This window comes from Lindgomyces ingoldianus (genome assembly GCF_010093535.1).
Source record: "Lindgomyces ingoldianus strain ATCC 200398 unplaced genomic scaffold BDR25scaffold_14, whole genome shotgun sequence".
NCBI lineage: Eukaryota > Fungi > Ascomycota > Dothideomycetes > Pleosporales > Lindgomycetaceae > Lindgomyces > Lindgomyces ingoldianus.
This window is the reverse complement of record NW_022985175.1, coordinates 192,992-220,492: the sequence shown is the minus strand read 5'-3', so window position 1 is coordinate 220,492 and position 27,501 is coordinate 192,992. Positions and strand designations below refer to the sequence as shown.

Here is a 27,501-nt window from a genome sequence, read left to right as displayed (position 1 = left end):
GATGAGCGGTGATGGATTGAGATTAAGAAAAGGGCTATATGAAGTCACTAGATCCTGTGTATGATGTTGGAGTCTCAAGGTAGAGTCTTATATCTCATCACACAAAGCGCCTGACTTATATTCATAAGGTATAGCGTGCCACGGACAGGAAGTTTGTACGAAACCACGGAGATGTAACTGCTGAGGTCGATGTGAGTGAACTTTCCAGGTATTCAACGGCTCTACGCCCTTTTCCGTTGGTGTCCGAAAGTATAATTTCAAAGCGGTAAGTGAAAGAGGAGCTCAAACGAGGGAATCTGCAGAAGGACTGAAGAAGTCTGTGGCCCAAATAAACACTATTGCGTCGTTGATTAATGATTGGCTGATTTTCAAGTGAAAGAGTTGCGCTAAGGAGGGTGCAACGCCTTGCCGAAGAACTACGCCCGTGACGACACACTCTTCTCACGAAAATCTCCACCTTGTGAGGCGGATATGATACCATAGTTCTAGCACGTAAAGAGAGCGGAGTCTAGGTATTGTCGAGAAAGAGTCCAACTCAGGACTAGCTGGAAAATTGCCGGACTGGGATGGTGCAGGATTACGCACCTCTGTCACTTGAGTTCAGGGCCCCTTGCATGCCGCCTTCAGCTAACTAGCGAGAACTGTTTAGCTGACCGAGATTTGAATGTTTTTACGAAATGATATGGACTTCTTCCTGCATGAATGTAATGCAGGTGCTCTCCATAGGCTCAAGACATCGAACTAACACGAATAGAGCAAATAATCAGCTTGCGGGCGTTGGCTGAGCTGAAGGGTACCTTTTTTTTCCCCAAAGAATTTGGCAGTTCCATTATGCTAGCTCCGTTAACAACTACTCGTTTACTTTCTTCGTGCAGCTATTAAGAAATGGTCGAAGGAGACATAGGTGAGAATGACACATTAAGCTTTGTACTACTAAGACCTGCGCATGTCAATAGCCGGTGAGGTAGATTTGACAAGTTGTTGGACCCGCTGATGTTCATGTTTACCGGCTTCGAAGCCTTTGGTGTCCTAGGAAATTGTGGGGAATAAAAATAAGGTTTGCTAGACTCTTTCGCCTGGCAGGCAAGTCTGGGAGACCACACATGGAATCATGAGCGTATCAGTGCTTAATATGAACTAAGTTCTCCGGTACGAAGTACAGCGAGATCGGCTGATTGGGTTAGGGTTCGGAGTGTTCGACGGCTGGCCCCGATGCCGCTCACGCTCTGCGGTGTGCACAAGCATGAAGCCATCCCCCCCGGATGTGGCGTTCTCGGCAGGAGCTGTCTTTAGCACCCATTAATGTCCCCTTGGGTCTGCAAATGATATGCTACATCCACGTGCCCACAGTATGCCCCCTCCCAAAAAAAAGGTGATCATAGGGCGATTAGATTAGTCGTGGACGGACTCTCAGGGGATACTCAATAAATTCTTTCGCCCACTTTAGTGATTCTCTGTCTGATGTTTCTCGGGGGCTATGTCCCCATCATTGTGGCTTGGTCCCATTTAATTTGGCACAACACTTTAGTTCTCTGCAGCGTCTCTAAAGTAGGCCCTGGAGGAGCGGAAACCGAACCTTGAAGGCTGCTAAGAGGCCGTGTCTGGAAGAGGTAGATCTGCGCAGCATTCGTCAGAGCCGATGCGTGCGGTGCTTGAGTCGCTGGCAAAGTAAGGTAGTGAACTAACCTTATCCCAGGATGGCTGCAGCCCAGTGTATAAGCTAAAGCGCTAGTGCTCGCGTCTCTTCGGGGTTTGCAGGGTTTGACGGGAGGGTTCCTGACTGGCTTGCAGTTTTTCATGGAACCGCCACCTTGGGTGAGCGAGCTCGTGATCAGTAAGTAGAGAGATAGTTAAACGTAGAGTACCAACTTCATGCAATGATCTAAATGATAACGGGTTCCGTCGGGAAATATAGAACCAATACCTGGTCAACCGAACAAGAGTACTGTTTTATGGGAGCCCTTATTTCCTCTCATCACGTTAGCTGGGTTCCACGTAATTCGAGAGTAGTGAAACCCCATACAGACTCGTGACCAAGCTGAAGGCGAGGCAAAGGTTTGGATGGGATGCTTAGAGGCGGGGAAACTTCCGTTTAGGGAGTGGTAGGGAACCGGCTCTGGGCCATGACGGGAAAACCAGGATTCCGGTCGCTTCGACGATCGACCGATCAAAATGGCTACCCTTAAAGGGTCATGGAAGTAGTGGTGATTTGGCCTCAGGGAGTGAAACATCTGATTACCATTCGCCCGCGAGCTATCAGCAGCATTTGCCTCAGAATTATACTTTGTAACATGCGCCATGACAGCACCATCTCTATCGCGAGGATTCTGCGAGGTTCTGTGATGCGCACATTAGCCTCAGTGTGATACACGAATTCAGACGTGGGTTAGCATCACGCAAGCCGGCACCAAACTCCGTCAACAAGTTTTGTCGTGTATTATTGTTCTACTGAAACCGAGGCATGGAACTCCTTGACGTTAAATCACTTCCACTGATAGCTTTAATTGTGAAATAGCCTGCATGGTATTGAGAATCGCGATGAGGTGCTGGTGGTGAGGGTTGTTATCGAGATAAGAACCTTCCAGCTGACAAACTGAAGGGCACCACATTTGTCCACGTGATCTAATCCTGCTTTTAGCCGATATCCTTGCGATTCGCTCATCTCCTAAGTATCACACCGCTTCCAAAATTCCTCGCTGCTCTCTCAAACCCAGAAAAACAAGGTATGCATGATTGGTAGATCGAATCCATCCTTTTCACATGCTGCATCGTTTTCAAATGATTCAGAGGTACTTCGGTACGAACCCTGCCAGGACTTCATTCTATTCAGCGACCACGCGCTGCAACCGAAATTTCGCATGGAAGAATATGTTTCATACCCCGGCTTGCAGAAGTCCAGCTAGGCTAGGGTTGAAACGGAAGCATGCAACCGCTACCACAATCGTGCTGTGCCATGTACAGCTGTTAAGGTCGGACAGTCGATGAAAACCAACTGGCCAAGAAACGGATCCCCTGTCGACAATGACCTGATCATCTCTTCCTCCTTCTGCCTTCTCTTGTATGTCAAGCCCCGAAGTGTCACACGAATAATCGCATGTTGGGCTGTACACGATACACCAGTTTCAATAAAGAGAAGCGTCACAATGGTCGGGCGATGCAAGGTCAACATTGCGTGCTAACACTATCGACCCGCAATACCATAATTCATGCCGTGTAACCACAGTTCATACCTTAAAAATGTGGTGTTTGGTTCCGCTCTCTGCAGATCTTCAGCCCGTTGAACAGAAACCAGGTCGGTGGGATGAGAACACTAAGCAAATGTCCTCCAAGGGTTACACCATACTCCCCCACATTTCTGTCTTCGACATCCGGCTAAAATACACTTGGCCAGTTGACTCTCTACCTCTTAGCTGGAGAAATTTTGATGCAACACTCAATTCTGCATTTTGCGTTCCAGAGCCCACCTAGCACACCAATTTCCTTCCTCCACCGTCTTTCGACCCTTAGTGAGGTCGACTGTTTCGAAGATGATTCCACCATTCCTTTGGCGCAAAGACCATCCTCTCCTAGAAGCTCTCACCCTCCACTACTTGCTCTATTCCTCACACTCCTACGTTACATATCCCCGAGTCCCCCGTCCTCCAATACCAATTTCGCCCAATTCACCCTTTTCGCGAAAAATATCCCTTCCCGCCAAAATTTGACACTGGCCATCCTATATCCAAACTTGCCATGACTTCTAGTTGTTAGGTACAGCAAATCCTGATCATTGAGTAGGCATCATAGAAAATGCGGGAGAAAAGGCTTGCCACATCAGATTTCAGATAAAATCCCTATCCAATCGCTCAAACCTTCACTGATGCCAGAATGCAATAAGCTTCGGAAAATCAAACACTAATCGTCGCAAGGACCCCGAGCTACTGAAGTAATCTTCTTCCCATCATCAACCCCCTAAGAGGCACCTCAAAGTTTCTATACCGAATCTCAAATTCCGCATGATACTCCGCACCCACCCTAAAACCAACCCCCACAGCCTCCACGTGGAAAGCGTTCGCCTTGCCCTCGGCCCCTAGATACGACACTACTTGTCCTTTCCGTACCATCCAACTCCAATATTCGCGCTAGCGGAGAACATATGGATTTCCACCGTCTTGACACTACGCCTAGATATCTCTGCGGGGTGGATGAAGCCGGCCGAGAGTTCAACATCAGTACCGAATAACTAATCCCCTTCTTGAGCTTTGGCCTCATCGGAGAGGTAGAAGAGAGTGCCACCTGGTTTTTTGTCCCTAAAGATTTGAATGTTGAAGTTTACTTTGAGGTGCTTGTTTATTTGTTTATACCGTGTTTGAACTGCTCTCTAGTTGTTTTGATGGCTTCCAGGTCTTTTGTTTGGACTAGCACGAGTAAGTTTATCGCCGTCAACTTCCCGTCTTTCACAGCCAAGTAGTTAACAAGTAGGAACGTGGTAAAGACTAAACTGTCGTCTTTTTTCTGCAATTAGGCTTCGATATGGAGGGCTGTCGTATGGCCTTTTGCAATGTATGTAATTGCGCGGGCGGATGTGAAGAAATTATGCGTCCCAAACGAATTAGCCGTCGACGTAGCGAGTTCTAGGTCGGAACGCGCTCAAAAAAAAAAACCCTTTTTTGTCCTCCCTAGAGTGTTAGATTTGAGAATGGAGGACTCGTTGGAGGGGAGACTGGAGAAGGTGATACTGTCATTGTAGTCGGTGAGTGGCATTGTAAGTGAGTAGCAAATTGGATAGATGGGAGGCGAATGTTGGAGAAGGGGCTTGGAAGTTGAGTTGTGGGATCTCTCTTCTCTTCGGTATGGAATAGAAATGGCTTGTATATTAAATGCTAGATACCTATGTAGTGTTTTCTTACTGGGGTTTGACCGCAACGAGCTGGCTGAGGAGTTTCAGATACCTCAGCTATCGAATCTTCAGACACTTAAGTCCAGCTAGCAACCATCCGAGTTCTGAACGAATGGCTCCATATAAATGTCTGAAGGACAGTCATTCGCCTCTCGTTTATGTCAAGAAGCTTGGAGTGCATATGATTGACAGACGAAGCCGAATAGCTAAACCTGACTGAACCACTGACTAGACGAATCCCGCTGTGTTCAAGCCATGGGACGGCCGAGCGCAGCCTTAGAGCAGTGCTACCTAGACGCTTTTAGCTTAGCAATGCCTTTTGAGCAAGGTCACCGTCTACCCTCGTTTACCCTTAAGCATCTCTCTAGCTGAGCAGTGCATGGCTTTATTCATTCACTTGCCTCTCTGCCGCGAAAGAGGCGCGTCCCCACGTGCCCTCGCTGATCATATTAGCGCATCTCAGTCTAGATACTGGGATCTAACCATGGATAATTTATTTGGAGATTTAGATTTGGGTAGATACCAACGCCGACGCTATGCAGAAAACCCGGCTTCTTAGATTATATCTCTATGCTCTCTCGATCAATCAAATCATCAGTACTATACCCACAAGTCCTGCGACCGTCGCAATCATCGCCGCACCAACACCTTCAACTCTCGTACCAGCGCCCTTCTTCACATTCCCATTATTTGCACTCGTTGGCGAACCACCGCTCAAACTCGAATTATGTCCCGTGCTGCCCTCAACACAGGTGGCCTTGGTGTCACCCCATCTCGCATCCACCGTCTTCTTCCACGTGTTCGTGACATCGCGGATCATATCCGCGGTATAGAATAGCCTGCAATCCGCGGCCTCGTAGATAAACTCGAGCGGGATACCACTTGTATCGTTGATACGGATATTATCCCTCAGGTTGATGACAGAGAGTGATTGACCGTTTGCCTGGTACGCTGTACGCATGAGTGGGCGCTCAGCATACACGAGTGCGCCAAGCTCAGTTTTGTTGAGTTCTTCCTGATAGGCCGGAAGGCTGTTGAATGCGATGCTGGCTTCGTCGGAGACTTGTGTGAAGGTGTAGACCTGGGCGCCCTTGGACCCGGCAACGCCTTGCATAGGTCCGGTGGTGGGTTTACCTCCGACTACAACTTGCTGCACACCGCCTTGGGTTTTCATGAATTCGGAGAAAACGGCGCAGGTTGAGCCACAGCCACCGTCTTGGAGGAGCACGATGTTTTCGGATTTGAAGGGCTGGTTTTTGTTAAGCTTGTTAGCACGCGTACGATAGCCGGTAACGTCGAGTGTCAAGTCGTCAGAGAAGAAATTGTTCAGGTCTTTGCGGTTTACAGAAGTGTAGTTGTCGTTGTTGAAAACGTGTGGGCCGAAGAAATCTTCCCAGGAGGTGAAGTTCTTGTTATCAATCGTGTTCGGAAGTTTATAGTTAAATATGCTTTGCCATGCCAGGCCGAGCTCGCTCTTCAGACCGTTCTTCTGGAAATCGGAGACGGCTTCTTCATAGGTGGCATTTTCTAGGTATTTGGTCATGAACTGTCCAGTAATATCAAATGCCTCGTTAGCGCGGAACCGGGTAGCTCCATAAGGATCCTCCGAAGGGAAAAGCTGAGGTTGTTAGAGCATGCTTCATTTCATGATAGTTCGACACGGCTTACCTGCTTGAAAAGATCATAGCCCAAGAACACTCGGCCACCGCCATTGCCGCGCAAGTCAATGACAAGTCTCTTCTTTCCTGCCTTGACGGCATCACCGAGGAAGGTACCAATGAGGTCTTGGAATTCAGCAGGACCCTTCTCCGATTCGGGTGAAAATGACGGGACACTAAGGACCGCAACATCGTCGTAACCTTTGCCGCTTAGGTAGTATCCTCCAATGACACCTTCAGAGTGGAGCGTCTCTGGTTTAGGAAATCCCGTCGCTGTAGGTTCGGCACGTTTCTCAATGGTGACGGAACGCTTTGAATTCGTCCGGGGAGGGCCAAGATTGCAGAAGCGCGCGAAGAATGCTTCCCCATCCTCTACATTGTCGAAAACGTCCAGAGGAACGATAGCATTGTTGATGTATTTGAAGGTGCTTCCGTTTTCGTGTTTGATGGTCGTATAGTCTCCATCAGCAAAGTTGCTTCGGCCAAATTGATTGACTCGGTCACCCATCGAAATTTGAGCTTGGTTGGGAAAGAGGCGGTTGTAGCGTGCATGGTCTTCGTGGTACACGAAGGTCTTAGAATAGTTCTGGACGTACTGCTCGGCATCTTTATCGTTAATGGTGCTGATAGCAGAGGGCGTCCAGCCTTCTTTTGCTGCAACCATGATGTCATCTAGATCACTCGATATTAGTGTTGCACCCCAAACTACTTAAATTGGAGACTTACAGTAATTGTACAGCTTAGGAAGGGCCTTGCCGTCAGAAGAGACAGATATGAGGGCAAATTCGTCAAGGAGGCCACGTCCAATGTTTCCTCGCCTGAACGAGAAAACATTCCGCAGAATGTCCGGAGAAAATGCGAAATGGAAATCGTATGACTTAGTCAAGGCCATGGAGAGATCGTACATCACATCATACTCGTTCTTGTACTTGTCGTTGCCCAAATCGGTATGAATCTTTTTGATTTCGTCAACAATGTCCACTCTATCTTCTGTATACCCAGCTGGCGGATCAACCAAGTAAGCGAGATTGGATTGCCAACTGATATACACCGTCATTTCTTCAATCAAGGCCATGTCTTCATCCTTGTCCAGGGGAACAGATTTCATACAGTCCTCTGCAGCTTGGGCGGGGACTAGAGCGATGGTCGCTGAGGGGTAGAGCGAAATGAACGCGGAGGACATGGAGCTAACGGATTGGCATGGGGTACCATTGGCGGCCATCGCTGTCCTGCTGTTAAGCAGGACAGCGGCGCTCACGAGGAGCAGGTCGAAGAGCATCCAGAGAAGGTTTTCGGGGGAGCCGTCGATTGAACTATTAAACCAGGATTGCGACGCGCCCGGAATATCTCTTCACAGAGAATATAAATGCAGTAGAAGCAAAGGAAAGCCCTAAGAGAGGGAGTTGCAATACTGAAAGAAGCATCGTGAGCGTGCGGGAGGCGGCAAATTAATACTCTCCCACCGGCGGATTTCGCAGCTCCTGCGCCTTAAAATCCTTTATCCTGATTCGACAAAATTGCGCCTGAATCACAGCCACCACAGGAGTGGGCGACCATAGGGCTGTTTGAGGACAAGCTCATCAGAAGGAACGAACGCCAAGGAGAGCTGAATCCATGCGCTACTGGATACCAAAGTAAGCTTAGGGGCCAAATGCCAAGACGAAATTCGAGGTGGAGGGCCTGAAAGTTTCTTTGAGAGGGAAGTTTGCTTGAGGCTGAGGAATCGATTACTCGAGGACCAAACAGGAGAGACGACAGAATAGTTTTGTCCTGGGGAAAATGCAAGTGTGCTGCGTCTATGAAGTAAACACGGCCTGCGTTGCTGAGTTTTCTAAGTTGAGGAAGTGTATGCAGTCAACGGCGCTGGGAAGCATTGGGTGATCTGATAATTTCGCCGATTCGGTAAAAGGCCACGAACAAGCGTCAGCAAAAGTTCCATCCAGGAAGGTCAATCCAAACGTCACGATGCGGCTGGAACTCTGGAGGGTGGGTTCCTTCGTGGCTCCAACAAGCGCTCTTGGCACGCTCTGGGCATGCTTGGCTTTCACCCTGAATCTAAATTTAGCCCCAAGTCCAGGGAAAATGAAACCCTGTGGGTTTCGCAACAGCAAAATGGCAGTTAGATGTCGAAAAAAGATAAGTTCGAAGAATCCTTCATGAACTTCGCCGACTTCGCAAGGACTTTCATTTAGAGTTGGCCAGTCCCCGGATCAGAGCTGAGATTCCTTGGCACACTCACCGACACGTGGCGGTGCTGCGGGGAGCGCGAGGCTGAGGGTACATTTGACATGCAGATACGGGATATCTCCCACTGTCCTTCACAGTATTAACTAACACAGGACAGTTTAGTAAGTGCATGCGGTCGAGTTCCGGTCGAAAACTGAGAAGAGGCCTGGCACTGTGACCTCGCCAGAGCATAATTTCTAGCCTTGTCTTAGGGAGGAGTCGAGCTGATGAAGTAGTACTTCATATATTCAAAGGGTGCAGTTGCCTAACCTATATTCACACTCCTTAACTCTTCATTTCTGACTGGGACCGTGTTGAGCGAGTGGTCACAATTAGTCAGATCTAACGCGTTGTCACGTGACATGGCGCCTCTAAGGCTTTTTTCGATCAAGTCTTCGGAGCGTACGGCTCGGATTACTGCGGTGGGCAGTCGGGAGGTCCGATCCTGTAAATTATATCCATCACATCCTTAGAGGATGAAGGGGGGGTTGAGAGAATCCTTTCTGGGGAAGCGAACGGAAATTTACGGCGGGGAGGATGTCGGTATCTCAATATCCGCGCAATTGTCGGGAACATCCATGTCAGGTTGCAGGCATGCTTCATGAAGGAACCGTCGTTGCTGCATCAGACGTGACGATTTCCCCAGAGTTGTACGACGATAACAGGCCATGTGCGCGACGAGAAAAAAGTATTTTGACTAGCCAAGCACTCCTAGTGCCTCTGAAGGACGAGTATGAGGAAGCAATTGATGGCGGGTGAGGACGGAGCCATGGACGAACTTATGGGGTTGTGGATCGGGATGGACTGTTCCAAGGTTGAAATCATTGGCCGGATGCTGTGCGGGGCGATGGGAGGACCGGGCCGAAGCCTCACACTCGCCTCTTCCTTTCAACATTTTACATGGCTGCTTTGTTCCCCCTAGAGCCTCAGCTGGTGCATCTTCAAGCGGCAGCCGATGAAAGAACGATGACGACATATCAAGGACTCCTCGCCACTTCCTACACTCACAGCACCAAGTGTGAGAGACAGACTCCCAAATACTATGGAGGATATCCTTTTGCCAACAACCCACTAGCAAAATCTATGATCTCTCCTCCGCATGGCGACACTCTTGCATGCCAAGGGCGTAAGTTGGCAGGGACAATGCTTGATAGATCTTAGCATGGGTTTCTCCCTCACTTTGTCTAGGCGTCTTGCTGCTCACGCTTCTGGATCAGCTTCAATATGTATTGTACCAACCCAAGATAGTCTAATCATCAATTTACCATGCGCGATTCCTTGACAGTCTAACAAGCCGAAGCGACAGATTTGTTGTGTCTCCCACAGATGCTTGCTGTGCGGTCTCGCGCGCATATGCAAGCTGCCGTGGCTGCTTCCGAACTTTATTCCTCAAACACATCCAGATGATCGCCTTCTCGCCATTCACGAGCCAGTGTTTTGCTTTTCGAGCTTGGTCGGATTGCGGTGTTTGTGACAACCTGTCACAATAGCACTGCCGAAGTGCTCCTACATCAACACGATGCCGGGGCCTGGATACACCCGGGTTGCATCTGGTGGTACTCCAGCAAAGTGCCACGTTTTGGCGGTTGTACACGTCGGTCGCCCTCATAACAGTTGCACTCCGCCGCATATTGTGTCCTCGTGTGTTGTCATTGCCTTACTCGCCTTTTGTTCCCCATCCCCTTGCGTCCCAAAACTCGGACGGGAATGGCCACAATTGTATTGTTTTCACATGGCAGCATGTCTACCATATTCAGGCGAACACCAACGATAACACCTCAGATAACCCCCGAGTATTTGAACTACAACGAAGGACCCAAGTTTGTTGCCATTGTTGCGACGCTAGTTTCAGTAGCACTTCTCATCTTTCTGCTACGAGTCTACACCCGAGCGAGAATCCTCCACTTCTTTGGCTTCGATGACTGGTTTATGCTCATCGCTGCGGTGAGTCAATCGAATGTGGACAGCATCGAAGATCTTGTTACTGAATTTGGGTCCATGGCAGCTCTGTGCATCTGGACTCTTAATAATATTCATTGCGCTCACACGGCTTGGTTTTGGAAAGCACACCTCAGCGATCCCTCTCGATGACCTAGGCAGAATAAGTAAGTGGCTATGGTGGTTTAGTCTGGTCTACATTATGGGTGTCAGCTTCGTCAAGCTATCTATCGCTTGCTGTCTCCTACGGATTATACAAAGGCCCAATTATCGAAGATTCCTGTATGGAATGCTTGGTGAGTAATGATACCCTCTGTCCATTTCTGCTAACAAGAGAAGTTCTTCTAGCAGTCCTGACCTTAGCGTGGTTTTTTACCTTTATTTTCCAGTGCGTGCCTGTTGCTGCCGCTTGGCATTCTTCTCTCCGACCTCCACATATTACCGAAGGGAATGCGCGGTGTATGTCCCATACTACGTATAGAGACCTTGGTCTTTTCAACAGCGGTAGGTGTGGTTTGAAACGTGGCCGACCCTCATGATTGAATAATACAGCGATCAATATTGCCACCGATGTTATTTTCGCAACGCTTCCAATTCCCATAATTTGGAACCTCCGCGTCAATTTACGCACCCGAATCTCTTTGATAGTCATTCTCGGGCTCGGATTTCTGTATGCCTTTACGAGGATACACATTCCTCACCCAGATAAGTCTAACATAACCCAGTGCTTGTGCTGCATCTCTTGTAAGGATGCTCATGATATACCACATTTGGGAACACCCTGATCCATTCGCGTAAGAAGAATCCTAACGCCACTTATTCGCCAGAACGGCAGCTGATATAATCTCAGTAGTAGCGCATGGCTTTTCATCTGGAGCGTGTAAGCTATTTTCTATATTTCTGTTACTCACGATCCTGTCATATGCCAGTGATCCAGCCATGGTGCCCCAAAATTCGCCCTTCGCCTCAACCGTGTTATATTCCATCGTACGGGCATTCCAGACTACCTTCCTTCTACCAGTGGCTTATGATATCATAGCCTAGATGTCGCTCATGACCCCCCTTTTCCCCAACCTAATGTGTCGTACTTCATGCTGCCTATATCGCTGGCTCCTGCTCTGTGCCTTTGATTCCCAACCTTCCAGCGCGTTCCCAAAGCCTTATTAGAAGCTTCTATCATCTTTCTAAGTTAACGCCTATGTTCCAGTATCGAAATGACCCTCGGCATCACCGCCGCTTGTCTCCCGTCTCTTAAACCCCTTCTAACCTCTATTCTCGCCACTCTCTCCTCCCTGACTCCTTCCTCACGAGCAACCTCGGACTCCTCAAAACCATCAATCTCTCACCAACGAAAAAACGGAGACTACTTCAATTCCCACAACTGCTACCACCTTGACTTCATCCACCTCTCCAAGCCGAAACCTACGCATTTCCTGCACCGCCACCGCCCCCAAGATCCCTCGCTTCACCGTAATGAAGACGGGGACCATGAGGCGGTCAATGATTCCCTTATACATTGTCCTTGGGCTACTGGAGAAATATATTGGGGACCCGGGAGGGTGGGTTCAAATCTCTCCGGTCTATCGACATTCAGCACCACCCCGAGCTATCGCTTTGAGGTCGAGAATTTTATTGGCCGATCGAGAATGGGAGGTCCTGCAAAGGCTAAGATTCGGACGCTTGGTGATGAGGAAGAGATATGGCAGATAAGAAATGGATATGCCGTTAGCATTACATCGGGGGAGGCGGTTTGGGATGGTGAGAAGAGTGGAGGTGGAGATAGTGGAGAAGTGTTGACGGAGGGTGGGAGGACTATTCGGAGGGTGAGAAGTGATGAGGAGGGCGGAAGTGTAAATGGGTGGAGGATAGGGGGATTGAGGGGAGGAGAGATGGGGATTGTGAGAACGACAACTACGGAGGTGACGATCTCGTAAGCAAGTGGACTTAGTCTTGAGGACTAGGTCCGGAAAAAAAGAGAATAGGTGGAAATTTCTTCAGCAGTCGATCTCGCATCATTGATGTCAGCAATTTGTTAGGACACCATGCTCACCAGATTGAGCCTGCAATACCGGGTTGCAGGGGGGCATACTTGATATCATTAGCATGGTGATTCAGTAGACTTGGGCAGCAGAACAGGTTGTTATGTGTCGCAATGATATTGAGAGCCTATTTCGGGATATATATATTAGCATCTTAGCATTCTCTGCTCTACCTCATAGCTTCTTAAATGGTATCGACTTATGTAAACGGCTCTTCGAGCTACTTTCTTTCCTTAGGAGACAAATGCAATAACGGTGAGCGCACCTACCTTGGTATAATGAGCGAAACGATCCAAAAACAGGGCGTAATTTGATCCATACTTACGTGAATCACATTTTGTGGAATAATCCCTCAACGATCTGCTATATTACGATTGCTATCGCACCGCCAGGTTGATAGATAGAGGATAGAGGCGAGGGGTCAATTAAGTGGTGGGAGCTAAACTAGGTAGATTGAGCGGTAGTGTAGGTTCTGAGGAGCGAGAGAGCGCACTGAGGTGAATATATAACGGATAAAAATGCGCTAGTCCTGATCGGTAGCAAGTGCGACGCATGAGCCAAAATCAGGTGCGCTGCCACGTCACGTGTGACACAGCATTAGGCGTGACAATTACAAATAGAAAGCCAGATGCGAAGCAGGAGGATCCCGAAGTCATAAGCTTCGGCTTGAAGGTGTTGCAAGTGGCAAAAGGTCAACACTCTACTTGCACAGCAGAAGAACATAGATAGGCGGATAGAAATGCACACGATAGGAGTAGTATGTTTGGAAGGGAGGACATCCTTGAACACAACTTTGGAAAATTTCCGAGATGCTTCGTCCCTGCATAATCCACCTCCTCGACCTCCTCATCCTTTTCTTGTGTCTGCTGTGTCCTCGCTGCCTGCTTACCTGCTTGTTGAAATGCAAGTAAGCTCTTCTATATGGAGTCACAATCGCGAGCGTCGGCAAAGATACGCCTTTCTCTCCGACATCAGCGTACACGAGAGCGGCCAAAGTCAGCTTTGGATCAACGACAGACCTATACTTCCATATAGCAAGTTACCGACCGGGCCATCTCTGCCCTAGTGACTATAGTAGACAGACAGGTACCTGGAGAAGCTCCCATCAACCTTGCTCCACTCGCCTTCACTCCCCGGCTTCCCTTGCCCATTCTCGGGTCAGCGGGCAGGTGAGCACTAGCGAGCTAGCTCAAGAGGTTTACTGAGAACTGCATAGGTATGACAATATCGTTGGAGACGCAGAAGACGCTGGTCAGGCTATTGTAGAAAGTTAATGACGAAGAATGCGTTAGGAGGATTAGATATGTCGGATGTATTCTAAAAAGCGACGCATTCCCAAGGAATCGCAGACCAAAAGCACTTCACTAACACCACTTCAAGATTGGCAGCCATTCTATGCCGGTGCGGTCCGCGTGGGTCACATGGTTACCAACACTCCGCTCAATCGTTCTCAGCTCCAACGCTAAGAAATTCAACAGAGACGATCGCAGGAGATGTTCCACCATAGACGTGGACCGTTACCTTTTTTTGCCGCACGACAGGTCTCCGATAGCGATGAGTCTTTACAGGGATGTGATAAGATCAGCAGAAGTTAACTTCACAGGTGACCGGGTTTCGGTTCCCCGCACAGGACCCGGGTTTTCAGCACTACCTAAACCGGTGTGATCTTCAAATGGTCTCATCGTCATTGGGTGATATCCTCCGAAAATCTGGGGATCTTCGTTTCAGCCTTCCAGGTTCTGACCGAACCGACTTTTGCAGCCTTTCTATGCCGCGGACGCGATACGATGGGATTTCCTCACTTCGACATTGCCACCAACCGATTTATCTCCAGACTTTTCACCTTTAGGCTAGAAAGAATCCCTTGTCTGACGAAGCACCAAATTGGCGAGCTAGGTCTAACAGTTGCAAAGCCCTCCGGGCAGTCCGTCTTACCGTTCACGGTCGTGGCATTCGCTCAACGTCGCGAACTCAGCCCTATGGTCAGAGTGGCTTTCGGGGGGCTTTGACAACTGAAGGACATGGCATGGATCCCCACGGGATTTAAAGCTCTCTCATTGGACGCAGGAAAGCTTCTTTTACGCCATCGCTGCAAGTGCTTTGGAGAGCCGAATGATCGCCGGTTTAGCGCCTCATCTATCCTGATCCAAGCCTCGCGACTCGACAGAAACGACCTTGAGACGGACCTCATCGAAATTGAAAATCTCCATTTCCCCTGATTGAGGCCCTGCTTCAATTCAAAGGCTCCAAACTCTGGTTGAAGATGCTAACAGGCTGAAGCACCAAGAGCTCATCTAAGATCTGCTGATGCGAGCGTCTGTTTCGAGGGTGGCCTCACCCTCGTGGCATATGGTCACGATATCCACAGCGTCGGTATGCGAAATCTGATAGTTAGGGTGCCTCGCAGGGACTAATTGTTGGCTTCGCATATTCAATATTATTAGACGCACACAGCCTACAGAAGCTGTGCCCTGCTCAAAACCTTGACGCATAATAGGTAGCGATCGACAGCAATAGGCTACCTGTCATCCTCTTAGTATATGCAAAGATGGCCGCAGCTGCCACACAGATGGCACACAGCGGGGGTATTCCTTGGTGGGGCACCGATGTTTGACCTGAGAACCGAACTCTCACCAGAGCACCTCGCCATGCTTGCACCAGTCGATCTGCTCGGCTTCTCGCACTAAGCCTGTTCGAAGCCATTAGTCGGCATTCTATGAAGGAGCTTTCACCGTATGGCCGGCACTGCCGGCGATTCGCGCGACATTGTACTATTTTGGAAAGCTTCGAGTACCTGACTAATTTGTATAAAGAGTTCTGTGAATCATCTCCGTCCATCTGGCATTTCCATCAGGCCAGCAATAACCTTTCACAAGTTAAACTGTACAGTACTTCGTACTCTCTTCAATCGTTGTCTTATTCATTCACTTAGATCTACTTTACAAAATGTATTATTCAATCACCCTCTTGGCTACGGCAACTGCTGCTCAAGTATTCCAATTCTCTGATGTCATATCAGCTGCATCAAGCATCAGACGCTCTGTGGCCGACACGACCGGCTCTCTTTTAAAGCGAGATGGCTGCCCCAGCGTCTGGTCCGACGTGTCGAAAACACTCACAGACGAATTCCTCTCGGACGGCTCATGTACCGACAATGCTCGCGCAGCCATCCGAGCAGCCTTCCACGACTGCTTCAACGGCGCTTGTGATGGCTCCCTCATTCTAGCTGATGAATGTAGCAATTCTGAGAATTCCGGTCTCGCAGGCTACTGCTCATACCTCAGCGGTGTTGGGGATCAATACAAGGACCAGAATGTCGGTATGGCTGACCTCATCCAATTCGCAGGAGGTACGTATCCGCCTACTCATATCAAACTCCCTTCTCCTAACATCTCCAACAACAGCCCACGCCATAAAAACCTGTCCCCTCGGCCCTACCATCTCCGTCAAAGTTGGCCGCAAGGACTCCAGCTCCGCTAACCCCACTGGCATCCTCCCACCAGGCAATGCCAAAGGCGACGATCTCTACAGACTCTTCCAATCTAAAGGCTTCTCCGCTACCGACCTCGCTGCTCTCATCGGTGCCCACAGCACCGCAAAACAATTCAACGCCGATCCCTCGCAAGCCGGTGCCCCTCTCGACACTACGCCCGGGAAATGGGACGTCTTGTACTACGCACAAACCATTGCGGGTACAGCACCATTCACCCTGCAAGCGGACAAGAATCTCGCAAATCATCCTGTTGTCGGCGTGCCGTTTAAAGCATTTGCGGCGAGCCAGGGGGGCTGGGCTGCCGCATTTGTGCCAGCCATGGAGAAAATGAGTATGATGGGGGTTAGTGGCCATCTTGTAGACTGCACGTCTGCACTGCCTGGTGGGAGTATTAAGCGTGATATTAGGGCAGCACCGATTGCGGATCGGTTTCATTGGTAACTGGTAATTGTGACGGCATTGATGCCGTACACTTACGCACTATTTTTGTTGTATAATCTAATTTGTAAAGGTTTGGTTCTCGGTGAGTGGCGTTGAAGCTATCAGTTCATAACTCAATCGGTTGGAGGTATGGCGTCCAGCGTTACATAAAGGCGTGTTTTAGGGCCTTTCTCTGCATTTTTGCGTCGGGATAGACTGGGGTACCTATGGATATCGTACATGCACGGTATGAGTAAAAGATTGCGACTACATATATCAGGCATGTCACCACTGAAGAACTACTATTCCTTCAACTCAACAACATTCATATCCACTCGTGATTCGATACGATTTGAGCTAAATTGATGAATCAGTGCTGCTTGCTTGAGCGCCGTCTTGAGAGGGGAAGTGGCTTTGGATTTTGCCAAGCGATTAGAATGGCGTCGCGGTGTTAGGCCTTGCGGGTTTTCATTTCTGGTCCACGAATTGGCTACAGTACTGGGAGCTCTTTGTTGGTGGCGACCGTGAATGGAAAGAAAACACTTTGTCGGTGCGTCAGAATTCGCTTCGGTGTTGAGGGAAGCCAAGCTACATACTTAAGCAAATCCAAATTAGAAAGGTTCATTCGGACGCGAGTAGGGTTGGGGGTTGGGGGGCTGTTGTCAATTGATCTGCTCTCTTCGTTCAATACGCCTTATGCTGGTCACGGGCGTGTGCTCCATTCTGGTAGACCTGTCGCCCGTTTTCAACATAGCTATAAGCCTTTTCTATTCTTGCCTCTGAATTCCCGTTCCTCCAAATCCTCTCCTCTAGCCGAGAGTCAAGGCTCCATCCCCATCCCTCCGTTGTTATCCATCGATTAAAAGTGGGTGCGTTTAATGAAAGGCGACGATTCGTGATTCGTTTTGGGGGGGAATAGCGTCACAATATTAGCAGGACAGGCGTGATTCGAGTGGAAGAAGGCTAGCGAACGGCATAGAGGCTACAGCTCATGGCTGACATCTAAGCATGCAGGTAACTTTGAAATTGGGGAAGGGGATCCCAAATCGATGGCGCGCACAAACTACTAAAGCCGTCCCTATCTCTGTACCACCGTCGAGAAATTAGGCTTGATTGCTCATGCAGGGCCTCGAAACGGGTTGTCGGGACAGGCTACAATCCCGGGAAGTCCTTGGTGTCGGGGCCGGAAAATAGGCACATATGTATCTTGGATATTGCTTTGAGGTTGTCCGAGGGCTGTGATTGGGTCATTGTTCAGCTTGGATCTTGATTAGGGTGGGTACGGGGGTGTGAGATCTGCTTATTGATGCTGACTGGCTGGGGTGGCGGTAGGCGGATGGGTGGATGGATGGGAATTTCAAATACCGATAGGTTATCTATGGCGGAATTCTAATTGAGGTACAGTACATATGTAGAGGGTCGCATTAATTTCTTGTATTCTTCGTCTATTTGACAACCCCGATTGTTTTGCCCGGAGACTCGCGAGGCTAACGCGAGATCTACTGTTTCAGGACCCTATTGACTACTCGAAAAGCTGGATGAGACGAAGCATGCCCTCCCTATCTGGAAAGGCTCGGCTTTCCTTGATCTCGTCACATTCATTCATGTCTCAGCTTCTCAATTCGATATATCGTCCTGTCGTTCCTTTGAAGTTCTGCAGAACTGCATTTCATCTCCTTCTCAGACAAGCTAGCTGGGTTTCCGACAAGTGTTTTCTTCCCGACAACTTGAAGACGATATGCCTAGTTCCGTAAGTACTAGGCCTCTGGTGAGTGACTCAGGACCCGTTACTTAAGGAGCGATAAATATGCTATTAGTAACGTAAAAGATTGTTAGCCACTAGTATCGCCTCACTTTAAAAGTGAAAGTGTGGCAAAAGCCGTAGGGGTGCTTTGGCAGAAATTGTGACTAGCTAGACATATGTTAGTAATATCGCAATTACCATGCACGCTAAGGAAAAAGTAAAGCAGACTCAAAAGCATTGGATAAATGCAAAGCAGACGCAAAGAAGAGTGACCAAGTCAATTGGAATTGAGAAGATAGAGCAAAAAAGGTACTAGAACGAGTGACAGACAGTTGGAAGTAGAATATAAATGAAGAGAAAGACCAAATGAACGAAAGGAATGAAAAAGAGGTGCAACAAGTGCACGAAACTGAATGCAAGAGAGGCGCAACCAGTGCATGAAACTGAAGCCGAAAAATGCTCACCCAGCCAGAAAATGGTGCAACCGAAAATATCAACGGCTGAATCCACGCTGGTGCAGTGCCGTAGTTCAGTGCCAAGCCGGGACCCTAGCCCGATGCCTTGAATGATATGAACCTTCTGCGCAATGCAGCTGTATATTGACGTGAGTTGTGGACGAATGGTCGTCTACGAAGAGGGCGGTCCTTGCGAAGTGGTCAGGTCGCCAGTCCAATTCGAGAAGCACTCATCATTGACGACTGAAGAGATGAGTTTGAAAGCCCAGAATTCGGTTCCGCGCTCGAGATGTGAAGTTCCAGATGTGCATGGCCCTGAAAGGAAAAGGATCAGCCTCTGATATAACAATGACAAACAATGGTGGTATTCTGGGGGCGAAGAATGACCCGCTTCAGAGCGAAAGAGGATTTCCGCTTTTGGACATGCGGGATTTGCCCTGTCCCTTCCGAATGCTGACTCACGCCCGCCCTGATCATCAGCACCTCCCCTAAAGGAAAGTGACACCTGATTTGGAGGTATGCGAAATTTAGAATTAGAAAGACAACTTACACACGAGGTCCATTTTCAAAGTGTTCAGCATATCCCACCAGTTCCACTCCGGTGCGCCGGCAGTAAGCCCACCGTCCCCTTGCATGTACCCTCCAGACTGCCTTCCCTGTTCGACGGCCGCAGAGTAAGCATCTAGCTTGTCCCATGGGACGTCAAATTCTAGCTGTTCACCTCCTTGTGGGCTTGGCGATCTGGTCGCTCGCTCACGAGAGTACGGATTGGCATCTGGAGCTCGGGGAGGGTAGTTGGTCACCATGAATTGCTTGAACTTGTTGAAGTATGAGAAACAGAGTGTACGCTCAGCACTCCCATCTCGACTAACAAGTGCAAGTATGAGTAGCGGGAGGGTGATGTAGCGGAGGTATACAGGATCGAGATTTTCATAGAGGGAGAAAAAGCTTGTCGAAAGGGCGGAAAACGCTTCATTGTGAATCTCGTAGCGGTTGCCCCAAAGGCTTGATGTCGGGGGCTCAGAAAACGGTACTGGCGAAGGTCCACGGGAAAGTGGGTCGTCGATGTTCAGGTTAGCAGACAGGTTCTCTGGAAGATTCCCCTCCCCATCTTCCAGAAAATCCCCAAGACCGAGGGTCTCCATCCCATGTTGGTACAGGCCAGAGTCTCCTCGAGAAGTAAACCATGAGGTTGCTCTGGTTGCGATCGGCGGCGTTCGTGATCTCTGAATAGGTGATTGCGGCGTAAGGTTGGGTCTCCCAAAGAACAAATATCGAAGCACGAGGATGGTCACAGCTCCTTTCCATGCCGTACTGATTAAATCCCAGCATCGGAGTCTTTGCTCGGTGCTATGAGAAATTAGCATAATCCACAAAGGAGCTCAGCTTGTCTTACACAGGGATGTCCTTGTAGTAAGATTCTTGTACATCCTTTGTCCCATCCTCAGGCCGGAATGCGAGTACATCGAGGAGGATTTGTTCACGTTTGTGTAGGTCTTCTGGCATAGCTGAAGTGCGATTTCTTAATAGCCGTGAAGCGCATGCCCCAACGTCCCATAGAACGAGCGTGAGAGGAGTTGGACAAGGGTTGTAGAATTTGCGTTTTACGAACTGGGCTTCGCACAGCATCTCGACAGATTTTCGGGATGCTTGCTTTGTCTTCGTGATTGGAAGATGCGAAAGGATGATCCACATCGTTTCGAAGTGCGCGACGTGCGTCAAAGGAAGTTGTAAATGCGGATAATACGTCCAGAGATTTTCAATACCGCCAAAAGAAGCCATGACCTGCACGGAACCAAGAAAATGCACCATCCATCTACTCATCCCAAACTCGAATAGCTGTGCAAGATTAGAAGCATGCTAGAGAGAAAGCATGGGAGGAGACCTACGTCCATGGCATAGATCAATATGCCGCAACAGATAATGACATCAGGCTGCTGATTTTGTGGACTCTGCAATAATCGATTGAAGCTCTGGAATACATTGACCTTTGTCTCTAGCGCAAGCCTTTCCAATTGCATGTTTTCAGGCTGCCGTGAGGCCATATGGACGGCAGCATTCCCAAGAATGCAATTCACAATGTCTTTAGGGAGCTTCTGAATAAGGTCGAATGAAAGAGGTGCAATTGCCCGGTTGATAAATTTCGTTTGCTCAAACGTGACTGTCTCGGAACACATTTCTTTGTTATCTGGTAGTTGGACAAAGTGAGCAATTCGTACCTGACTGCTTACGAGAGGAACTTACGATATGTCATCAACTCCAAAAGTTTAGCGTCGGTTGATGCAACATCAGTCAAAGAATTATCCGTGGCATGGAGTCCAAAATGTGCTGCTTCTTGCATCGCAGAGTTGGACGAAAATTGCATCGTATTCTGCACGATGCTCACAACCTGGCCTGTCGATTTGATTAGGATTTGAATTCATAGAGAGTATTTAGGAGGGATCTCTACTCACTGTCCACAACCGGTTGGGACTTCCCTTTGAGCTTCCCTCTAACAGCCACACCCTCGGCCCATCTCAACGGCTTCAGGTACCCAAGACATGGTACGCCCTTTTTGGCGCATTTGGCGCATGCTGGCAACGTACGATCACATTTAACGTGCCGCCGCCTGCATGTGTAGCACGGTACATCCGAGATCTCTTCAAGATCATCTGGAGGGGAAATGGTCGGTGTACCCGAACGGGAGGGCCTTTCGTTCCTTTTGGAAAGAGGAGAGGAAGAGGATGAAGCGAGCATTTTCCTTGCCTTTTTTGAATATATCCGGGATAGTCGACGAGTATTTGGTGGAGGAAGATATGACATCTTTATACACTTGAACGTTGCGCCATCCATAATAAAAGTTGGGGCGGATTTTAGATGTGATGAGAACCCGTTGTAGGGCTATGACTGTGCACGCACTGAGTTACTTCAAGGCTGAATATCGTGATGCAATAGAAGCTGGATGGCCAGAAGCATGAGACATGAGAATCGTCGCCGTAGATGTCGATGTGGAGAAGAAAAACTTGCGGCAAGATCTGGCGGTGGTGGATCCTAAGCGAGAAGATGCCATTGGAGGGCCGCAATATCTGGGATAGAGATCGCCATCTATTTTAATGTTGCCGAGGGCTGATATAATCACCTTATCGTGTCGTGGGAGCTCAGATGCTGGTGTTCGACGTTACATGCCTTCTTTGGGGTTAGCGCTGAGCATGTCGCCGTCTACGCGGGCTCCTACCCAACGAACCCACCGAGTATTAGGGCGCACTGTCGGCTGGTCTTGCCTGTGAGCTTGTCAACCCTGCCAGCCCTGCCAGCCCTAGCCACAGTGTCCGTGACACCTGGTGAGATGGGAGATACAACCGTAGAGTAGCGGTGGCATACCGCGACAAGCTTTCTGGCTGTGGCGCAGTGCGGCTCCAGCATGAATTTACTGTCATAGCGGATATGGAGCTGATCTGAGCGAGTGGTAGTCGAGCAGCCATTGCAACCTGAGGCTGTTAAGAGTGAATGAAGGAGGAGGCGGAGCCGGATCGAGTCGGTGCGACTCAAATTAGACGTCAGCGTGCGTCCAATCAGGGCAGCCAGCTTCGTTAGTCATGGCTCTCTGCATCGGCGTCTTGCCCCTCGCGCTTAGCTCGGCCACAACCAGCTGATTTTTCGTGCACTAGGATGTGCGTTGAGCACGACATGCAGACCTGAAAAGCCAGCGCAAGAGCGGTGAAAATACGGGTCGGCGAACCCCCATCGCCGTTCGACTTCGCCGAAAGCAGTCGGTATGAGCCGCGCTGCATGTCACTGCGGGTAGCTGCATAAGATACCACGACCTGTGGCGGGCTGAAAGGAGGCCACCTGCGGACACCCAAATGCACCCATCGTACGCCTTCTTACAATCCCCGTTGACGTGACTGTCTTCCTCCCATGTGTTTCGTCGAACAAATGGACCCCAAAGCAAGCAATGAGACAGATGTGTTGGGCCGAGACATGCTCATTCCAGTTCACGAGGAGGGTGACTGCACATGGACGAGATAGGTTTTAACGTGGAGAAAGAGAGACAACTGTGGGAATGAAGGCCACTTGCATAAGATTAAACTGAGTGCAGAGAGAAGACAACATGTGAAACCCTAGAGCAGATCATTTGGACACCAAAATTAGGTCAATGCTAAGTCCACCTAGAGCTAAACGCGCTATGTGCTACACGGACTGACTACATCTAGTTCTCGGGAAGCGACGAAGTTCCCAAACCTTGTCCATCACAATCTCTACCTCCATATTGCTGCTATAGACCTCTTCTCTCTTTATCATATTTCTCTTTTCGCTCCCTCACAGGACTAGGCGGGTATCACAATTGCGATCAAAGTTCCTGGAAACTTTCGTACAATTCATTATATAAAACAGCACTAGTCGCCAAAGTACCCGGAAATTAAATAAACGAACACTTCATAGTGAAAGGATTAGGTATCGCGGAAATGTAGGCCAAAGCACGAGCATGTTTCCGGGTTTACTAGGTTAGGGCAGAATCTCAATAGCCCCAACAATGCTAATTTTCGACAGGCCCAAGGAAAGATGTCTTACCATTGGTTTCATGTTGGCTTCTAGCAGGTTTCTTACCCCTGATAAACTCCTAGACATGGTGATGATCTCCTACATTGTTCGATGAGGTCGGTCGGGAGGTGATCTCGGTAGTTGGGCACCAAATCTCTGGCAACAGTACGTCCAGGAAATTGTCCTACAACCCACCCATCGATCTATGTTGAACTGCGATCGGAAAAGATTCTTCTTCTCTTCCCCTTGGAGACTTGAAGCGCTCCCATCCTCTCTTGCGCTGCGACCCGAAAAGTCACTTCCGCGATTATCCACAGAAAGCCCAAGGACTGCTCACAGTCTGCGGTAAGCACAAAAAGGGGCGGACATTATCCCCCAGGGTTTCCGGCATTCATGAGGTGCAGCAGTATTGGCCATCTTTTCGACTTCAGGAGATATCAATGGAAGAAAGCACCTCAGGGCTTTGCTCAGTCACCAATGGGCTCTTCCCCTGGTGCGGTTGGCCGTGTAGCAGTTGACCCTAGAGCCCTCTAGAATTTCCATTTACCTCTCCAATCGTATTAGCCTTTGTAAGTCCTCAAAGCGCTCTTGGGCATGCTGCGTAGTATTTTGATAAGACTAGGTGAGATCATATAAATGAGCTTTGAAATCAGAGGATAACAAGCACTCATCTTTCTATACCAGGTTTTGTTGTTGTCCACAGCGCGATGAAAGAAGCGTTATGGGCTACCTTCTGATCCTTCTTCTTCTCTAACGGATTCCAATGCACGAAAAACCATACTTATACTCTCTACAGGATCTCCTAAAAGTCTCCTTTAAGTTCTGTTGAATGCCGCCGGCTGCCACAGCACCCTCGACCTTCTCTCCCTCCATCCTATCTCGGAATTTCGACAGCGATTGTGCCTTCACAATTTGTTACATATATTTTCCGAGGTTTGGTAGCAGATAAATAGGCAATTGGTAAAAATCTACCGGCAGTGGAATCCACAAATTGCTATATGTAAGAATCCGTTAGGAATCGCTCCTTTCACGCCGGCAGAGAAACTCGAGGCATTCAACTCAACCTATCTAGCTTCGACTCCTCAGCACCGAGTGTAGGAGGCTGTTTTCTTCCCATTTTGCCGCTATCATCCTTCACTTTTACATCCTCTGCAGTCTCCACCAAGCCAGGTTTCTTCCCTTGCGCTCTCTCTAACAAGATCTATCCGTCATGCAGCTGAATCTCATTCTGTTTGGGCCTGGAAGCCTTTTCGTTCTCGTCGTTGCAGCTCCTCACGAAAAGAAGAACATCGCTAGCTATCGCAACGTCGGCATTGTCTTCACCTCGACCTCTTACGAAGGCAATCTCCTCACTTGCTCTTAACAACTGGTGAGCCAATACATTCCTCTGAGCCCATTCTCCAATGGTAACACGACCTAGGACCTAGTAGGCCTGCCCTCACAATCTCCATGCATCGATACCAAGACTGACAAACATGATATTTCCAGTTGTCTTAACCTCGGCCAAATCTATATCTGCGGTGCTAGCCCCATCCGCCTTTTTCCTTGGACTGCATTGCGAGGCGTGGCAAAGATCAAGCGTTCACTGCATTTTTACACGGAGCCTGGAGATGTCGCCGGCTTGGAGCCGCATTCGCCTCACGACGGTTGTCCTAGGTCGGGCCCTATCGATACAGAACCGGGGCTTCTGCCTCCGGTGCGGTTGGCGTGGTGTTTCGTATGGCATGTTCCATTCCCTGTCCACCTTCTGTGCGATCGAGAAACTGATCGGAGAGGAAGGAGCCTCATGGAAACGCCAACAATGCCTGGAGCAAGGATGCTGAAGTCGCGTTTAGGTCAGAAGTAGGCATATTCTTCCATCCCCACGTCCTGGGCTCTTCTTCTGACGCTTCCTCTTTTCAGGCTGACTCCAACCGCTTCCTTCACTTTGGAAGCAAACACCTCATCCGCGTACTCTTCCTACATCTTTACCCTCCTTTACTAATTCAAATGATTCGACTCTGCTAGAAACAACATGTTGCCTAATTCCCCGGTATCTAAATGTATTCGTCTTGCGTATGGACGAACCCTAATTTCAAGACCTGTGTCGTCTTTTTCTGATGGCATTTATCTAGAAGACAATATCAATTACTCTCTCAATTGGACTACGCTGATGTTAGGTATGAAGGGAGCTGAATTGGGAGAGGATCCACTAATATGTGAGCATAGTTGATTAAGCTCTGACGGGATCAAATTAACACAGTGATAGAGGATTATGGGTGGCAGAGGGATAGGAAGCTGGTAAGTTGAATGATTCTTGGTAAAGTGTGGAGCTTCGAGGAACTCTACCCCCAGTGATATATTCACAGAGATCTTAATTCCTTTTAAGAAAGCCCTCGAATATCGTGTATTTTTCAGCTCCCTACAATCCGGTCTATTAGAATACTGAGACCTGTTGTTGATAGTCCACCAGAGAATGACCGAGATGTAAAGCCGAGCCTCGAAGAAAGGGAGATGACCGATCCCATACCATATTTATCTTTCTGTCTGACCCCATTTCGATTGGTGCCATCAAGTCCAGTCGGCGGCTGGTGAATCTATACTCACACATACCACATTAGCATCCCTTCAGCGGTTACTCACCCTGCGGGAATCATAAAGATCGAGACGGACTTACCATTATCACTCCTAGAAAGCATGCTTCCCACACCAGTACGCCATACCCACCATCCCCGGATACGGCCAATGCAAGATCATACCCTCGGGACCTTGCATATTGATTCCATTGCCGCCACAGCTCTTTTGGCTGAAGATGCAACATTTGACAGGCTTCTCGATTTGGGCTGCGAGGACGCTGGAGTGTGTGTTAGTAGGATTGATGATGGAGGTTGGGAGGGGATTGCCTTACTTCTCCAAATTCAAGTCAACGCACTGATCGACCTCCCACAGCGTGACGGCACGGCCATTGCGATCCAAGGCGTGGCCGACGGCCGATGGAGTCTTGGCCTCATTAGCGTCGACAGGAGAGCCGAGGGTGCTAGGGATGCTTGACGCTCCGATGAGGAGGAGAGTGTTGGTGAAGCGCATTTTGCTGTGTTGTTTACTCTGTGGATTGAGGGCGAGTTGAAGTTCGAAAGTTGGGAGGTGTTGTTGAGGGTGGGAAGAAGGTGGGGTGGAATAGAAGGAGGAGATTGAAGGGCTTATATAGCTAGCTCCAGCTAGTGGCGATTGAAAGTGAGACTGCGGTTCGTTCGTATGAAGAAGCGGGTGTCGGATCGCAGTGGTGAAAGTCGGTTTATATGAGTTCATAAGAGTGAGTTAGTAGCTTTGAGTCTGGAGTCCCTAGAGAATGCCAACCCTGATCTTTTTCGTTCCATTTCTAAAGATCTGTACAATGCAGTGAAGTATACCATGTTCTAATGTTAACTCCTACAAGAAGGAGCAGAAGTAGAAACACGTGAAGCTGCCACCTACCAAAGAGGTCCCAGACCCCAGATCGCAGGGAGAGATTCACAAAGGATCCCTCTCTCACAAGAAACCTTTCCATTCACCCAGGAACTGCCCTCAAGTGGGTGATATCCAAACTCGACAGGGATTTATCCACGTCAATCCCTACTTATTACATCAGCCTAATCCTTCTCTCTAACACACAAAAAGAAAGCCACACCTAAGTCAATCCTTATTGCATTCACAGTAATAGGTAGTTCATAACTTTAAACTTCGTCTCCTTCTCAATTAGACCCAGGATTACAATAGTATCGTAATCGCATTTATCGGCAACAGAAACCTAGCACGCATACGGTTTGGTGAGGTCTGTGGTGACGATTACTGGCAGCTAGGTAGTTTCTAGGAGAGCCCGTAGCGTCTGAAGTCCAGCTTTCTTCGAGGAGCAGCGCGAGAGTGGAGGAATGCAGGGGGTTGATATGGTAAGTGAGTAAGGAATTGATGCACGATTGAGAGAAGTGCAAATGCGGTTGATATGTGGGAAGCGAAATGGAGAGGTGGAAGAAGACTGATTAAGACCTACAGACCCTTCTCATATACCCTACTACCCTCAGAATGTGGCTATTTTTTCTCTACCCCAGAACCAATTGGGTTTCAATCTCCAGAATCCTTCATAGCTGTAGAAACTCGATTCAAATGCTCAGA

The 27,501-nt window shown here is 48.9% G+C and overlaps 8 protein-coding genes across 8 annotated transcripts; 6 read left to right on the top strand and 2 right to left on the bottom strand.

The window, feature by feature from the left end:
• The first annotated feature begins 2,716 nt into the window (after positions 1-2,716).
• Positions 2,717-3,033, top strand: BDR25DRAFT_24747 (uncharacterized protein). Its single transcript, XM_033685952.1, has one exon. The coding sequence runs from the start codon at positions 2,761-2,763 to the stop codon at positions 2,983-2,985; it is 225 nt and encodes a 74-aa protein (XP_033548039.1). The 5' UTR covers positions 2,717-2,760; the 3' UTR covers positions 2,986-3,033.
• Positions 3,034-3,237: 204 nt separating this feature from the next.
• On the top strand, positions 3,238-3,736 carry BDR25DRAFT_354457 (uncharacterized protein; the record flags this gene model as incomplete). Its single annotated transcript, XM_033695314.1, has 2 exons — positions 3,238-3,357; positions 3,392-3,736. The coding sequence occupies 2 exons, from the start codon at positions 3,238-3,240 to the stop codon at positions 3,734-3,736; spliced, it is 465 nt and encodes a 154-aa protein (XP_033548038.1).
• Positions 3,737-5,412: 1,676 nt separating this feature from the next.
• BDR25DRAFT_342528 (uncharacterized protein) lies at positions 5,413-7,927 on the bottom strand. Its single transcript, XM_033693737.1, has 3 exons — positions 7,264-7,927; positions 6,548-7,209; positions 5,413-6,497 (listed from the first exon to the last, which is right to left on the bottom strand). The coding sequence occupies exons 1-3, from the start codon at positions 7,814-7,816 to the stop codon at positions 5,466-5,468; spliced, it is 2,247 nt and encodes a 748-aa protein (XP_033548037.1). The 5' UTR covers positions 7,817-7,927; the 3' UTR covers positions 5,413-5,465.
• Positions 7,928-10,503: 2,576 nt separating this feature from the next.
• On the top strand, positions 10,504-11,499 carry BDR25DRAFT_223412 (uncharacterized protein; the record flags this gene model as incomplete). The annotated part of the gene is made up of 5 exons (XM_033685102.1): positions 10,504-10,707; positions 10,769-10,997; positions 11,038-11,205; positions 11,254-11,371; positions 11,427-11,499. 5 exons carry the CDS (start codon positions 10,504-10,506, stop codon positions 11,497-11,499), a joined length of 792 nt encoding a protein of 263 aa, XP_033548036.1.
• Positions 11,500-15,596: 4,097 nt separating this feature from the next.
• Positions 15,597-16,942, top strand: BDR25DRAFT_260593 (heme peroxidase). The gene is made up of 2 exons (XM_033686661.1): positions 15,597-16,089; positions 16,145-16,942. The coding sequence occupies exons 1-2, from the start codon at positions 15,687-15,689 to the stop codon at positions 16,672-16,674; spliced, it is 933 nt and encodes a 310-aa protein (XP_033548035.1). The 5' UTR covers positions 15,597-15,686; the 3' UTR covers positions 16,675-16,942.
• Positions 16,943-19,024: 2,082 nt separating this feature from the next.
• BDR25DRAFT_313817 (uncharacterized protein) lies at positions 19,025-21,588 on the bottom strand (the record flags this gene model as incomplete). Its single annotated transcript, XM_033691409.1, has 6 exons — positions 19,025-19,167; positions 19,403-20,202; positions 20,249-20,691; positions 20,742-21,040; positions 21,097-21,246; positions 21,306-21,588. The coding sequence occupies 6 exons, from the start codon at positions 21,586-21,588 to the stop codon at positions 19,025-19,027; spliced, it is 2,118 nt and encodes a 705-aa protein (XP_033548034.1).
• A 1,161-nt stretch (positions 21,589-22,749) lies between these two features.
• Positions 22,750-24,127, top strand: BDR25DRAFT_354451 (uncharacterized protein; the record flags this gene model as incomplete). Its single annotated transcript, XM_033695313.1, has 12 exons — positions 22,750-22,824; positions 22,857-22,888; positions 22,957-22,983; positions 23,046-23,076; positions 23,164-23,231; positions 23,275-23,327; positions 23,358-23,479; positions 23,515-23,542; positions 23,602-23,718; positions 23,753-23,866; positions 23,908-23,946; positions 24,015-24,127. The coding sequence occupies 12 exons, from the start codon at positions 22,750-22,752 to the stop codon at positions 24,125-24,127; spliced, it is 819 nt and encodes a 272-aa protein (XP_033548033.1).
• A 75-nt stretch (positions 24,128-24,202) lies between these two features.
• On the top strand, positions 24,203-27,473 carry BDR25DRAFT_354450 (uncharacterized protein; the record flags this gene model as incomplete). The annotated part of the gene is made up of 20 exons (XM_033695312.1): positions 24,203-24,306; positions 24,413-24,543; positions 24,573-24,688; positions 24,794-25,111; positions 25,147-25,208; positions 25,276-25,323; positions 25,381-25,571; positions 25,616-25,653; positions 25,679-25,784; positions 25,826-25,943; positions 25,974-26,211; positions 26,248-26,367; positions 26,416-26,508; positions 26,575-26,641; positions 26,699-26,751; positions 26,816-26,956; positions 27,092-27,170; positions 27,229-27,286; positions 27,316-27,353; positions 27,382-27,473. The coding sequence occupies 20 exons, from the start codon at positions 24,203-24,205 to the stop codon at positions 27,471-27,473; spliced, it is 2,211 nt and encodes a 736-aa protein (XP_033548032.1).
• Between the last annotated feature and the right edge of the window lie 28 nt (positions 27,474-27,501).